Consider the following 13,434-nt stretch of genomic DNA (forward strand, 5'->3'; position numbering starts at 1 on the left):
CCCTGGGGAGCACCGGGCGGTTCCTCTGGCCGGGATGGTGGCAGCTGTCTCCGCTCCTGCTCTTGGGGACCGGTTTCAAACAACCCCAAACCAAGCCGTTCTGCACCCCAACGCGGCATTGCCGGGGCGGTGTCCCCAGCTGGGCACACTCCTGCCTGCGGGGCGGGAACTCGGGGTCCTCCTGCCCCGGCCGTGGGGGTCCCCTCGCCACAGCCCCCAGGTGCAGAGTCAGGGAGCAGAAGCGCCATTAAATCTCCGGTGGGTTTAAGCACGCAGGGGACACGGTGACAAGCTTTCGGGCCACCAGCAGCGGGGGCCGCTCGGTGCCCTGGGCCGTGCGGAAGGACACCGGTGACAGTGGGGGCTCAGGGAGCTGCTTCCTTGAGGATGCTGGGGCACGGACGGGGCACGCTCTGGGGTGGCTGATGCCTGGCTGACGGCGGGGCGAGGGGTGCTGTGGGCAGCGGCACGAACAGCCCAGCCCAGCCCAGCGCCCCGGGGGGAGTGACAAGGGGGTGACAACATGGCCGCCGCCGCCGCCGGACTACAAGTCCCAGGAGGCTTTGCGGGCCGGTGACGGGAGGGTGGTGCGAGTACCGGAAGGGGCGGGGAACGTTCCGGAAGGGGCGTGGCGCGTCCCTGTAGCAACGGCGGCGGGCGGCATGGCCAAGCAGTACGACATGGTGGAGTGCCCCTTCTGCGACGAGGTCTCCAAGTACGAGAAGCTCGCCAAGATCGGGCAGGGCACTTTCGGGTGAGCGTCTCTCTGGCCCCGGCCCGCCCCGCGCCCGGCCCCGGCCCGCCCCGGCCCTCCCCGGCCTACCCCGCCCTCGGGCCTGCTGCCCGGGCCCGGCCCCGCAGCCCGCCCGCCCCAGGCCTGAGTGCCCCTTGCTCGGGCAGCCTTTCCCCAGTCACCGCTCCGGCCCCAGGGAGCCAGCCTGGCCCCCGAGCCCTCTTTTTCCCACCCCGAGGCCCCGCGCTCTCCCAGGCCTTGGTCGAGGAGAGTTACAGTCAGGGCGGGGACCTGCAGCTTTGCCCAAAACGTGCAACTTTGGCCAAAATCCTCGCGGGGCTGGGGGAGCTGTGGGCTCTGGGTTGGCTCAGCCAGTCCTGAGGGCCTTTGGTCCAAACGGGATGTGGCCGGGCCGGTTAGGCTCAGCACAGAGCTGTCTGTGTGGCTCTCTAGTGTGCGTTGTTCGGCCTTGTCCCTGGTCAGGAGCATCTGGCTCCTTCCCTTCTTCCTTGTGCTGCTCACGGATTTCTTTCTGTTTTTACAGGGAAGTTTTCAAAGCCAAACATCGTCAGACGGGCAAGAAAGTAGCGCTGAAGAAAGTGTTGATGGAAAATGAGAAGGAGGGGGTAAGTGCGGGCTGTGTTTGGAAAGGCCTGGACTGAGGGGTACATAGGTGGAAGGTAATCTTTGGGATGGTAGAGATGCATTTTCACTCTGTTCTTTAACAGTATTTACTGCTACAACGTGCCAGATCTTGAACCTGTAAGGGTGTGGACAGGATCCCACCCCTGTGGCCTTTTTCCGCTCCTACTGATACTGTGATAACGGTGGGTCTTGTGGCGCCCTGCCAAAGTGTACGGCCTGTTAGCACCTTCTCGGCTGCAAAGGCACATGGCGGCAGCGTGGTGCAGTAGCTGTGAGGTGACTGGGCTGTGCGGGATGGCTGCTGGGAGGTGACACTGCCCTCGCGTCCCTCCTCCTGCGCAAAACCCCATCGCCCCCGGCGCAGGGCTCCACGCTGGCTGTCGTTCATGGAGGAACTGGGTAACGTGTGAAAGGCATGTGCCCAGAGGTGTGCAGAGATGGGACAAACTGAGGAGACAGTGACAGCGTAAACAGCGCAGGCAGCAGCCGGGGAGGCTGCCCCGCAGTTTGAGCTGTTACAAATGTGCGAGGAGAGGAGGGAGGGGTGTCTGTGTGCTGGTCTCTGGTCTCTCTCTCCAAACACCTCTGTCTCGTGGCAGAGTCTGTCTCGCCAATGGTGGCCTGATGGTGAATACGTTTTGGCAATCCTGGTGTTGGTGTTCTGTTTTAAAGCTCTGATTGCCCCTCAGTGCCCTGTCACGCTGCTGCTCGAGCAGGTCCCCTGCCAAGCTGCTGCGGTCACGTCTCTCCTGCTCTCTAGGCAGAGGTGGCCTGGTCTCCTGCGCTCCTAATCCCTGTCCTCTCTTTCTCCTTTCCAGTTCCCCATCACAGCCTTGCGAGAGATTAAAATCCTCCAGCTGCTCAAACACGAGAACGTGGTGAACCTCATTGAAATCTGCAGGACCAAAGGTAGCTTGCGGGGGTCTCTCGCGCGCTGGCTGTCGGTTTTCTTCCTGCCCTCCTTCGCCGCTGAGCAGGCTGGTGTTTTGTGCGGGGAGTGGGGTCCTCTAGCTGAGCACGGGCCTCTGTTCCTGCCCGTGATGTGGGGTGACGGTACGCTCATCTTGGAAAACAGTTTCTAGATGGGTTAGGACGTTGCTGCAGCCTGGGTGGAAAAAGCTGTTGTCAGTCCTGCTAGGATATGCTTGTGCCATGGCAGTGAATCCTGCCGGTGTCGGAAAACTCCTGTCCGAGAGGCTTTAAATAAACCAGTGCCAGAGAGATTTTGAAGCAGAGGGCTCTCAGCACAGAGCTGATCTCGTGGCTACGCACAGCCCGTTCCCTGTCAGGAGCTGGAGCCGTCCCTCGCAGTCGGCTTAGGATGGTTCGTGGCAGCTCCAAGCCGATGACGCAGCTCCAGCTGGAGACGCGCTCGGCGTCTCGTTCCGTGGGTGACAGTAACCGCTCGTGCTGTGAGGGCTGGGGCTCCGCATGGGGCGGTTCTGAGCCGCGCTTCCACCTCACGCGGCGTGCCGCTGCTGCGTGACTGGCATGCTCAGCGCACCTGGCCTGGCTCCGTTTCCAGTGAAATTGCTTTAAACCATTTGCTAGTTTTTATGTATCATTCTCCTACATGGATTTGTACTGGAAAAACAGTTCTGGAAATGACAGCTGATGTTAAAGCCTGCCGTTCTCTAGTCAGTCATTTCAGTTAAATAAAAATGAAAGTGGCATGTATCTGGTGATGGAGTTTTTTAAAAAAAAGTCCGGTCACTGAACTGGTAGAAATCCCTGGCCTAGGACTGGTAACTTGAAGTTACTCCGGTACTCCACTGCGTGTAGATATCGTCTGAACAAGTACGAGTAGAAATGCTGACAACAAGTTAATTTTTAATTCATTGTGTGATTAAATGAGTTGCGATGATTGCGTGGCTGGCGTACATAAGGTAAATATTTTTGTAGACATGGCACTTGTTTGGGTTTTTTTTTTTTTGAATTCCAGTTTTCATCCGAATCCACCTTGACCTCAGTTGCCAGTAAAGTAGAAATGTTGTATTTACTGTTCTCAAACTTGAAGCTTTTCTCTTTTTACGCTGGAAAGGTGCGGTAAGGGCCATGTCCGTGTCAGGAACTGCAAACCTAGTCTAGCTGGCAGAGGAGAGCGGTGCGTTTCCGTGGGGGCTGAGCTTAGCTGTCGTTTTCCGGTTGGAGTTGCTGATCAGCAGGTTTTGCTGATGACAGCTGATGAAAATCAGCCTTTCTTTTTAATAATGTTTTGCATGTGTGCTCTAGGAACAAGATTGAAATCGATTGCTTCATTTGAGGTTTTCTGTTGTTGGCTTTAAATTGCAACTGGAGTTGGAGTTTTAAATCACTTTGATCCAGATCAGTCCGTTTTTGTAGATGCTTTGAGGTTGCAGAAAACCTCACTTTTCAGCGTTACGTTAGATAGATTTTTCTCTGGTTCTGCATTTTTCCTGGGGCTGTCTTTGCAGGTGCCTGCTCTATCACTGATGCAATCAGTGATAGTGCTCGGCTGGCAGCTAGCGGTGTGTGCACCTACCGGCCGCAGCTTGCAGGGAGGAAACCCCGCAGGCGTTACATGCACAGAACAAGACAAAAAGAAGCTTTCAAAGATTTTCATGCCCTTCCCTTGCCTGTCTGATGGCATTCACTACTCCGATCCTCATCTCCTATTCTGCCATTGCTAGTTGTGCTGTCTTAGTGCCTCTTTACGGAGCATCTTGAGGCCTGCAGGCTGTCGTGGTTCTCGGTGTTCTGTGCCCTGAGGTTTTGTCTAGTGAGCGTTGTATGAGCAGCAGGGTGGCTGGAGGTCAGGAGGAGCTGTGACGGGGCTAAGGGTCCCTTGCTGACAGTCCCTCCTTGCCTCTCCCGTAGCCTCTCCATACAACCGCTGCAAGGGCAGTATCTACCTTGTGTTTGACTTCTGTGAGCACGACCTGGCTGGCCTTCTCAGCAATGCCCACGTCAAGTTCACGCTTTCAGAGATCAAGAAAGTTATGCAGATGCTATTGAATGGACTTTACTACATCCACAGGAACAAGGTAACAGGCCAGATCCGTGCTGTGCTCCAAGGTCACCCTGCTCTCTGCGGCCTTGCAAGGAGCGGGTGCCTTAGCACGGGCTGGAGGGAAGCCCTTCCTTGTCCTCCACCTCCGGAGTCCGAGTGCCCTGCTGGCACCAGGCAGCCAAGGAGGATACCCTAATGGCTAAAATTTTTTATTTCTGTCCTTGTACAGATCTTGCATCGAGACATGAAAGCTGCAAATGTCCTGATCACGCGGGACGGAGTCCTGAAGCTTGCAGACTTTGGACTGGCTCGAGCTTTCAGCCTGGCTAAGAACAGCCAGCCGAACCGCTACACCAACCGGGTGGTGACTCTGTGGTATCGGCCACCAGAGCTGCTCCTAGGTAGGAGGTGATGGGCTCTGCCGGCTTCTCTGCCCTTCTCGTGCCCCCGGGTGACTAACACAGCGTCTCCATTTAGGGGAGCGGGACTACGGTCCCCCCATTGACCTCTGGGGCGGAGGCTGCATTATGGCAGAGATGTGGACCCGCAGCCCCATTATGCAGGGGAACACAGAGCAGCACCAGCTCACCCTCATCAGCCAGCTCTGCGGATCCATCACGCCAGAGGTGAGGGCGAGAGCGTGGGCAAGCTGCGGAAGGCAGGAGGAGAGCTGCAAAGAGGGTGGTGTGGGCAGGGTCTGGGACCCGGCACTCCTGGGCCTCTTCCCTGCCCTGTGCGCTGGCTGCTGCGCGTTCAAGGCACTGGCGTGTGTCCGCTGCCGGCAGGGAGGCTGGGGAAGCTCCTGCAAGTGCTCTTTGCCTCCTGGGAGCCCAGTGCGCAATGGGACACTGCGCTTTCCTTGCTGCTGTGTGTAAACTACAGCTGTCACGTTACTTGTGCTCAGCCTCCCAAGGAGAAGAGGGTGAACTTTGCCTCCCAGACCTCCTTCGGGAGGGGCGAGTCATGTCCTTGTTTTTGAGAGGATGCTGGCTGCACCGGGTGGGAAAGAACGGAACGTTACTTGTAGGAATCTGTTCTAGTCTGTGTTTGGGGGTTGTCTGTCAGGTAAACACCCTCTGAATTTCTGCTTAAAGAAGCGCTTGTTGTTTTGTGTTGAGGGGTTTGGTCTCAGGTGCTTTGCAGTGGTCACCTTGAAAAGTCTCTTTAGTTCTGGCTTGTGATCTGTGGCGTGGGGTGGCCCTGGTGCGAGCACTCAGCCCTTTCTCAGCTCCTTATTGAACAGAAGCTTGTCCTGACCTCTTGTGGGGGACGGAGCCGAGGGATCTCTGGGCCAGGGCTGTAATCTGCGGGGTGCGATAGGCAGGCAGTTGCGCAGGCGGCTGCAGAGGCCTGACGCCTCTGTTACATACGTTATGTACATACATTGAAGGTGCTTTCTTTTGTATGTAAATACCTGCTGTGGTGTCTCCCAGACCAGGGTTAAGTGCTGGTGGTGGCAGCAGGCTTTGCTTTCTAAGGATAAAAGGTACCACGCACATCCAGGTTGTTATTTAGCAGTAAGTTTTATCATTTTACCTTTCTGGATATTGTAACCGGCCTGAGCCGTGCTCTCTAGTAGCTCTTTTGTGGGAGAACCAGAAATCCTGGAGCATCCTGTGTGCTATTCCCACACCAGGAGGACTCTGTCCTGACTTGTCTGCGTGTCTCCAGGCTTCAGTGCACTCTTTTAGTGCCTCCTTCATGCTGTGGGAATGAGCTCTGCTGGCTTGGAGGTTATAAAATAGTATTGTTCTCTCAGCAGACCTCGCCCTGGTTTGCCTGAGGTGTTAGCATCAAAAATGGCTTGTCCTCTCCTCTCCGTAACTATTTCTTCCTAACCCTCCCTTCCTGCCCCTTCCCAGGTTTGGCCAAATGTGGATAAATACGAGCTGTACGAAAAGCTGGATCTCCCCAAGGGCCAGAAGCGCAAGGTGAAGGATCGCCTGAAAGCCTACGTTAAAGACCCCTATGCGCTTGACCTCATCGACAAGCTGCTGGTGCTGGATCCCGCCCAGCGGATCGACAGCGATGATGCGCTGAACCATGACTTCTTCTGGTCAGATCCCATGCCCTCGGACCTCAAAAACATGCTGTCCACCCACAACCAGTCCATGTTCGAGTACCTGGCCCCGCCGCGCAGGAGGGGTGGCCACATGCCCCAGCAGCCGGCTAACCAGGGCAGGAACCCGGCCGCCACCAACCAGACTGAATTCGACAGGGTGTTTTGAGCAGGGGCTTCCCCAGTGGGGTCCCGGCTGGGCTCCTCCGCAGGTCACGTTGAGCGGGGATGTCCTGGCGAGGTCTTTCCATCTGGGAAAGGACTTTCTTCAAGGCGAAGTGCCTGCTGGCTTTAACCGAGCTCTGCCGTCTCCTCTCCTCGTGCAGCAGCTCAGCCACCGCGGAGCTGCGTGACTGGGGAGGCGACACCTGCGAGCCCGGGGTTGTTTCCCTGCAGCTTTGGCACGGAGCCTACGCCCCCCCTGCAACAGTCTGTATTGGTTACATTAATCTTGCGGATCGATTGTTATGGACCTGGTGATGGAGAAAGTGGCTCTGTCAGCGCTGGGGCTCTTGGCAAACCGTGCTGTGACCGGCAGGACTGGGAGTAGCTGCCCTGGACCAAACTGGGCCCTGCTGGGAGGTGTCTCGGCTCTCCCGGTTGCTTGTAGCTCCTGTATGACATATCCTTTGAACACTGAAGCATCGATGTAGGATGAGGCAGGTGCTTCTGAGTAATGCGGAGGTGTCCTGGGGAAGGCAGAGTCGCTCTAGACAGCGTGACTAACTCACTGGAGTTTGGGCTCTAGCCGAGAAAGGGGCTTACTGGGCAAACCAGTGGGGTGGCTGGCAGAGCTGGATGCTCCATACAGCCAGGATTTACAGTGGGAATCGTTGGTCTCTGTAACAGCATGCGGCGTCCATGCTTTCTTCATTGCAAACTGCAATTAGGAGTCTTGTCGGACACACCCAGCCCGCTGCCTGCTTTCCCTGCAGCGCTGGCTGCGGCGGGAGTTTGGATGGGGAAGGGAGTCGCGAGTGCTGGCCTTAGCCTCACCGCGATGGTGTGGCAGCGCTGGGAATGCTGTGCTGGGAGCAGGGTGACACTTTAAACACTCGCATGTCCACTCCTCTGTCCTGGAGCTCTTTGTATGAGTCTAGAGCGAGACCGCTGCCTTCCCCGCGAGCGGCGACCGGCCCGATGCACCGTGACGGTGTGCGCGTACCTTCTGCCAGAGCGAAGTGCTCCTTCACAGCCGCTCGCTGAACGCTTTGTCTTCCATGGCTGTCGGCTGCAGCTGGCCGTCTTCTCGGTGAGCCCCACGGATCCCGGGACTTTCAAACAAATAACGTGTACGACATGTAGCGGGTGATAACCTTTGGCATTTGATAGGTTGTCCGTTAACTAGACTAATGGCAAAAGCCACGTCGGTAGCATCAGGTCTCAGGGGAGGGAGCGGTGGTGAGCGGGGCCGTTCTCAGGACAAAAAGGGAGGATGATAAAGGACGTGTACAAGGTAAATCTCTCTTGGTGCGGGGCTCCGAAACAGTGTCCGGCTGGGGGGGGGGGGACGGACTTGGTTTCTTTGCAAAAAATGAAGTTGGTTGCAAGCAATAAGCCAGGTGACTTCACGCCGGTTGTGAATAAACACGCTCCTGTCCCAAACGCCTGGTTTTAACCTTGCGTCGCTCGTTTGCCTCAGTGGCGGTGCTGTAAAACAGCACCCCGGTGATCTGGGGGGGGGTGTGTGTGTCGGACCCTAAGCCCCCTCACCGCTGTGAACGGGAGGGGCTCCCCTTGGGCTGTGCCAGGCCGGGGTGGGGGTGAGGGCTCCGGCGCTGGCCTGCTGAGGAGCCCGAGGCCGGGAGGGGGGCCCGGGGCTGTGCCCGACCGAGGGGGCGGCCGGGGGCTCCCCCCGCGCCTCGCCCGGCGGCGGCTCCGCGGGAGGAGGAGGAGGGGGCCCGGCCCGGCTGCCCCTCGCAAAGATGGCGCCCTCCTCCGACGTGGCGGCGCACTGCCCGCTTCAAAGATGGCGGCCCGGTGGGGGGGGCGGGAGGAGGTGGGCGGGGCGGGGCGGTCCCGCTCCGGGCGGCGGCGCGTGCAGCGGGCGCGCGGGGCGGCGGGATGGTGGCGCGGGGGCTGCGCGCGCTGCGGGGGGCGCTGCGGGCTGCAGCCGCCGGGCGCCCCTTCAGCACGCGGCCGGCGCGCGCCCCCGCCATGGACTATCAGGTACCGGGGGGGGGGGGCGGACCTCGCGCCGGGCGCTGCGGCGGGGGCTGGGCCCGGGGCGGCCCCAGCGAACCGGGGGGCGGCGGGGGGCGCCCGGCACCGCGGGCCCCTGCCAGGCTGCGGGCGACGGCGGGGCGCGGGGCCGGGACGGCGGGGCACCGACACGCCCCCCCCCCCCCCCCCCCCCCCCGCTCCCGCAGCCCCGGGCCGCGCCAGCCGCCGCTCGCCGTCCCGCCCTGCTTTCCGAGCCGGTGCCCGACCGCCGCCCCGCAAACCTCCGCCCCCCCAGGCAGCACCGGGGGGACCCCGGCCCGCAGCGGCGGCCACGGCGCATCCCGGGCGGAGGCGGGGGCGTCCCGGGCCCACGCGGCTGCCGCGCGTCGTGGGGACGACGGCGTCGGGCCGAGGGACGGCGCGGAGCCTCCCCGGGAGCGGCACCGGCGCCCGCGCGCCGCTCTCCGCTGGGACGGGGTGCGGCTGCTGGGGACGCGGGTTTGTCCCCTGCCACGTCCCCGCGGCGGTGCCAGGGCCAGGCCCGCGTCCCCCCGGCGCGGGGTCGGGGGGCTCGGTGGCCCCGCCGGCCTGCGGCCGCAGCCGGGCCGTCCCACGTGCGCCGTGCAGGTGCAGCGCTGCTGCTTCGGTTGCGCCGCTCGCTGCAGCCCAGCGAGGCGGGCGTGCCGGTGCTGGAGCGCCGCCCGCTCGCGCCCACGGGCGGCCTTGTCCCGCCGGGGCAGGGGTGGGTGCCGGGCGCTGGGCTGCCCTGTGCCCCCCCCGCGGGGCCAAGGGGCACCCGGGCAGGGGCGGGCTCCCCCCGCCGATAAGTAGCCCGTCCCCGCGGCGTCCCTGCGACAGGCGCTGGCACTGCCGGCACGTCCCCAACGGGGCCATGGCGGAGGAGATGCTGCTGGCGTGGGCAGCCGAGGGGACCGAGACCGATGGGGTGGGTTGGGGTGCGGTGGGTACAGGGCAGGCTGGCCCCCGGCGCCGTGATGGTGGGCGCAGCCCTGAGGCCGTGGTGATGGGCGCCATGCTCACCGCCCCTGGGGGTCTTTCCAGGACGCCATCCGGACCCTCAACACCCTGCAGACCAACGCCAGCTACCTGGAGCAGGTGAAGCGGGAGCGCGGCGACCCCCAAGCCCAGCTGGAAGCCATGCAGGGCTTTTTGGAGAGGAGCGGGCTGAAGGTGAGAGGGGTCCCTGTCCCCACCCCCCACCCCGCCCCCCCCATCCCAGCAGCGGTGCCGCCGCGCTCGGCGCTAGCTGCCGTGGGGGTCTCACGGGGTGGTTGACCTCTGGCAGGTCGAGGACCTGGATCGACTGAACATCATCCACGTCACAGGGACGAAGGGCAAGGTGAGGCGGGCGGGCGGTGCCGTGGGGGCTTGGGGGGGCAACGCGGGGGCTACCGGCATCTCCGGCTCCATTTGCCCCTGCCCCGGCACGGAGGGATTTAACGCTGCCGTCTCCCCAGGGCTCGACATGCGCCTTCACCGAGTGCATCCTCCGCAGCTACGGGCTGAAGACGGGCTTTTACAGGTGGGCAGGGGGAGGCGGGAGGGTTTGGGGGGCCGGTGGCACTGTGCCTGACCGTGCCCCCCCGGCTCTGCCCCCCCAGCTCCCCTCACCTGGTGCAGGTGCGCGAGCGGATCCGCATCAATGGGCAGCCCATCAGCAAGGAGCTCTTCAGCAAGTACTTCTGGCTCGTCTACAACCGCCTGGAGGAGACCAAGGTGGGGGGTGGCGGGGCTTGTGGGGGTGGCGGGGATTGTGGGGGGGTGTTCCCTCCCTTGGGGACCCCCCCGAGGCCATGTGCCCCAGCGCCGGTTGGGGATGCCCTGTGCCGTCCCCTTACGCGCACTCTGCCCGGCAGGACCCGGCGCACGCCAGCATGCCGGCGTACTTCCGCTTCCTCACCATCATGGCCTTCCATGTCTTCCTGCAGGAGAAGGTAGGTGGTGGTGGCCTCCAGCTTGTGGTGGGGACGTGAGGTTGGCGGGGACCTTGGGGAGGGGGGGCATGGGGTCCAGCCCCCACTTGGGGCAGACCTTGCATCAATCAGGCTGTCATGGCTGTAACCAGGGGATGCGGTGCCCGGTGGATGGTCCCCCCATGTTCAGGCATGGGTTTGGGGGGTGGTGGCCCCACCCACGTCCCCAAATCCATGGGGACACGTGCTGCTGGCAGCCCTGTGATGGCTCCGGTGTCCCTGCGTCCCCAGGTGGACCTGGCGGTGGTGGAGGTTGGCATTGGCGGTGCCTACGACTGCACTAACATCATCAGGTAGGAGCTGGTGGGGCCAAGCCTGTCCCCTGGGGCGCCAGGGTCTGGTGTCCCCACGGCGGGGGGACAGCGGGGACACTGCCACACTGCGTCCCCAGGGCACCGGTGGTGTGTGGGGTCTCCTCCCTGGGCATCGACCACACCAGCATCCTGGGGGACACCATGGAGAAGATCGCCTGGCAGAAGGGGGGCATTTTTAAGGTAGGGACACCCAGTCGTCCCCCCTCTCATGGTTTTGGGGTGTGCTCCCCCATGGCCCTGAGCACCCCTGTCCTTCGCAGCCCGGCGTGCCGGCATTCACCGTGGCGCAGCCGGAGCGGCCGCTGGAGGTGCTGAGGGACCGAGCCCGCGAACGGGAGGTGAGTGGGGTCTCTGGGGGGGTGGATGGGGGGTACCCCATGGTGGGGGGCTCAGCCTCTTCTCCCTGCAGTGTCCTCTCTACCTCTGCCCGGAGCTGGACGCCTTTGAGGAGGGCCACCGGGTGCTGGAGCTGGGGCTGGCGGGCACCCACCAGCGCTCCAACGCCGCCCTGGCCTTGCAGCTGGCGCGGTCATGGCTGCAGTGCCGCGGCTGCCAGGGTAAGGCGGGGGCATGGGGATGGGGGGTCGGACCCCGCCGTGGCCCCCGGGGTCTCAGCGGGGTGCCTGTCCCCCCTCAGGTCTCGGGGAGCTGAAGGAGGTGCCGCCAGGCGCCGAGCTGGCGGGGAGGCCGGTGCCTCTGGCGCCCGCCTTTCAACCCACAGATGCCATGATCCAAGGTGCAGTATGGCCGTGCCGGGACCCCCCGCCCCGCCACGTCGCAGGGTTCGGGGGGGCCACGCTGGGCCCCCGGCCACTGCTGCCTGTGCTGGAGGGCACAGCCTGGCTGCCCGCCCCGCATTTGATCCCTGCGGGGGTCCCGGTGCTGGAGGGGGGTGTGGGGGTCCCAGCCATGCCCTGCGCTCCCCCCCCCAGGCCTGCGGGACACAGAGTGGCTGGGCCGGACCCAGGTGCTGCCCCACGGCCCCGTGACGTGGTACCTGGACGGGGCCCACACCACCAGCAGCGTCCAGGCCTGCGTCCGCTGGTTCCGCCAGGCCGCCCTCAACCAGGACAAGCCCCACGAGTAAGGAGGGGACAGACGGGGGGACGCGCACGGTGGGGTGCGGTGGCGGTGCTGGGGGTCCCCGTGGGGCACGGGCCACCCACGCTTTCTCCCCGCAGTGGCTCTGAGGTGCGCGTGCTGCTCTTCAACGCCACGGGGGACCGGGACACGGCGGCGCTGCTCAAGCTGCTGCTGGTGAGGTTTTGGGGGGCCGTGGAGGGGGTCACTGCGCCCGGGCGCCTGGGTTCTCTGCCTGTGCTGGGACCTGCTTCGCTGCGGGTGCGGGGAGCCACGAGGTGGAGCTGATGCCCTGTGCTGTCTGTCTGTCTGTCCACCCTGCTGTCTCTGGTTGTACCCCACCTCCGTGCCCCCCACAAGGGTCTCGCAGCCCTGGGTGCAGGGGGGGGCACTCGGATCACCCCCTCCCTGGACCAAACCCCCGTCACCCTGCCGGTGCGGGACTGGTCCTACTGGAAATCCCACGGGGGGGTCCTGAGGGCTCCCACAGCGCTGACCCCCCTCTCCCCACAGCCCTGCGAATTCGACTACGCTGTCTTCTGCCCCAACTTCACGGAGGTGTCAGTGGCCAGCAACATGGGTGAGTACCAGGGAGCCGGGGTCTCCCCTGGCCCCCCCCCATCCCCGACCCCTCCCCGGCCCCCCTTAATCCCTGACCCCCATCCCTCCCAGACCAGCAAAACTTCAACGTCACGCTGGAGAACGCCCTGACCCGCTGCCTGGAGAACCAGCAGACGTGGACCCGGCTGCTGGAGGAGAAGGGGGAGCAGGACCCCTGGCTCCCGGCCCCCGTGCGGGTGGGGGGGCTGCTGCAGCCGGCCCCCGCCCGAGGGACCCTGCTCCTCGTCCCCCCGGCCCCGCGACCCCTCAATTCCCCAGCCCTCGTCTTCCCCTGCCTGGCCCAGGCTCTGCGGTGGGTGGCACAGGGCCGGGACCCCTGGCTGGCAGCGCCCGCCGCCACGGGGGCTCACCCCCACCCCGCCGCCAGCAGCGGGGCCGTGCTGCTGCGGGAGGCGGCCGCCATCCGCGTCCTGGTCACCGGCAGCCTGCACTTGGTGGGGGGGGTCCTCCGGCTGCTCGACCCTGCGCTCTCCCAGTAACGCTGGGGGGACGGGGCTTTGCACCTCTTTTTACTTGAAGCGCCGGTTCTGCCCCCGATGACGCTCGGCGGCGGCCGGGGCGGGGACGTGGGACCCCCAACCCCATCCCGCCTCAGACCTTTTCACCCCAGTGCCTTTCGCCTGTGACCCCCCCGGGGACACTGGCCATGGGGGGGACGCTCCCGACCCTCAGCCCACCTTGGTGAGACCAACTGGGGGGGGCCCGGGCGCTGGGGGGGGCTGCCCCAGGCTCTGCCGGCGTCCCGGCGCCCAGGGGGGTGGGCAGTTTTGGGGAGGACGGTAGGTGACAGCCTCAAGCCACGGTGAGGCTTGGCATCGGGGCGCGACTAATTTAATATAGGGGAGATTTTTATT

At 63.5% G+C, this 13,434-nt stretch overlaps 2 protein-coding genes across 3 annotated transcripts; both read left to right on the forward strand.

Annotated features, from left to right (window-relative positions):
* The first annotated feature begins 634 nt into the window (after window positions 1-634).
* CDK9 (cyclin dependent kinase 9) lies at window positions 635-7,891 on the forward strand. Its single transcript, XM_082327402.1, has 7 exons — window positions 635-754; window positions 1,278-1,359; window positions 2,197-2,287; window positions 4,217-4,383; window positions 4,579-4,750; window positions 4,827-4,975; window positions 6,212-7,891. The coding sequence occupies exons 1-7, from the start codon at window positions 663-665 to the stop codon at window positions 6,575-6,577; spliced, it is 1,119 nt and encodes a 372-aa protein (XP_082183528.1). The 5' UTR covers window positions 635-662; the 3' UTR covers window positions 6,578-7,891.
* A 573-nt stretch (window positions 7,892-8,464) lies between these two features.
* Window positions 8,465-13,276, forward strand: FPGS (folylpolyglutamate synthase). 2 transcript variants are annotated; one of them, XM_082327852.1, is made up of 15 exons: window positions 8,465-8,577; window positions 9,634-9,762; window positions 9,878-9,931; window positions 10,050-10,114; window positions 10,194-10,308; window positions 10,449-10,526; window positions 10,797-10,858; window positions 10,957-11,059; window positions 11,140-11,217; window positions 11,289-11,436; window positions 11,517-11,615; window positions 11,812-11,962; window positions 12,061-12,136; window positions 12,473-12,539; window positions 12,632-13,275. In XM_082327852.1, exons 1-15 carry the CDS (start codon window positions 8,473-8,475, stop codon window positions 13,057-13,059), a joined length of 1,758 nt encoding a protein of 585 aa, XP_082183978.1. In that variant the 5' UTR covers window positions 8,465-8,472; the 3' UTR covers window positions 13,060-13,275. The 2 variants fall into 2 exon arrangements, with proteins under 2 accessions (XP_082183978.1, XP_082183979.1); XM_082327853.1 differs by lacking the exon at window positions 9,878-9,931 and having other exon boundaries at window positions 12,632-13,276.
* The last annotated feature ends 158 nt before the right edge of the window (window positions 13,277-13,434 follow it).

This window comes from Platalea leucorodia (assembly GCF_965183815.1).
Source record: "Platalea leucorodia genome assembly, chromosome: 15".
Lineage (NCBI taxonomy): Eukaryota > Metazoa > Chordata > Aves > Pelecaniformes > Threskiornithidae > Platalea > Platalea leucorodia.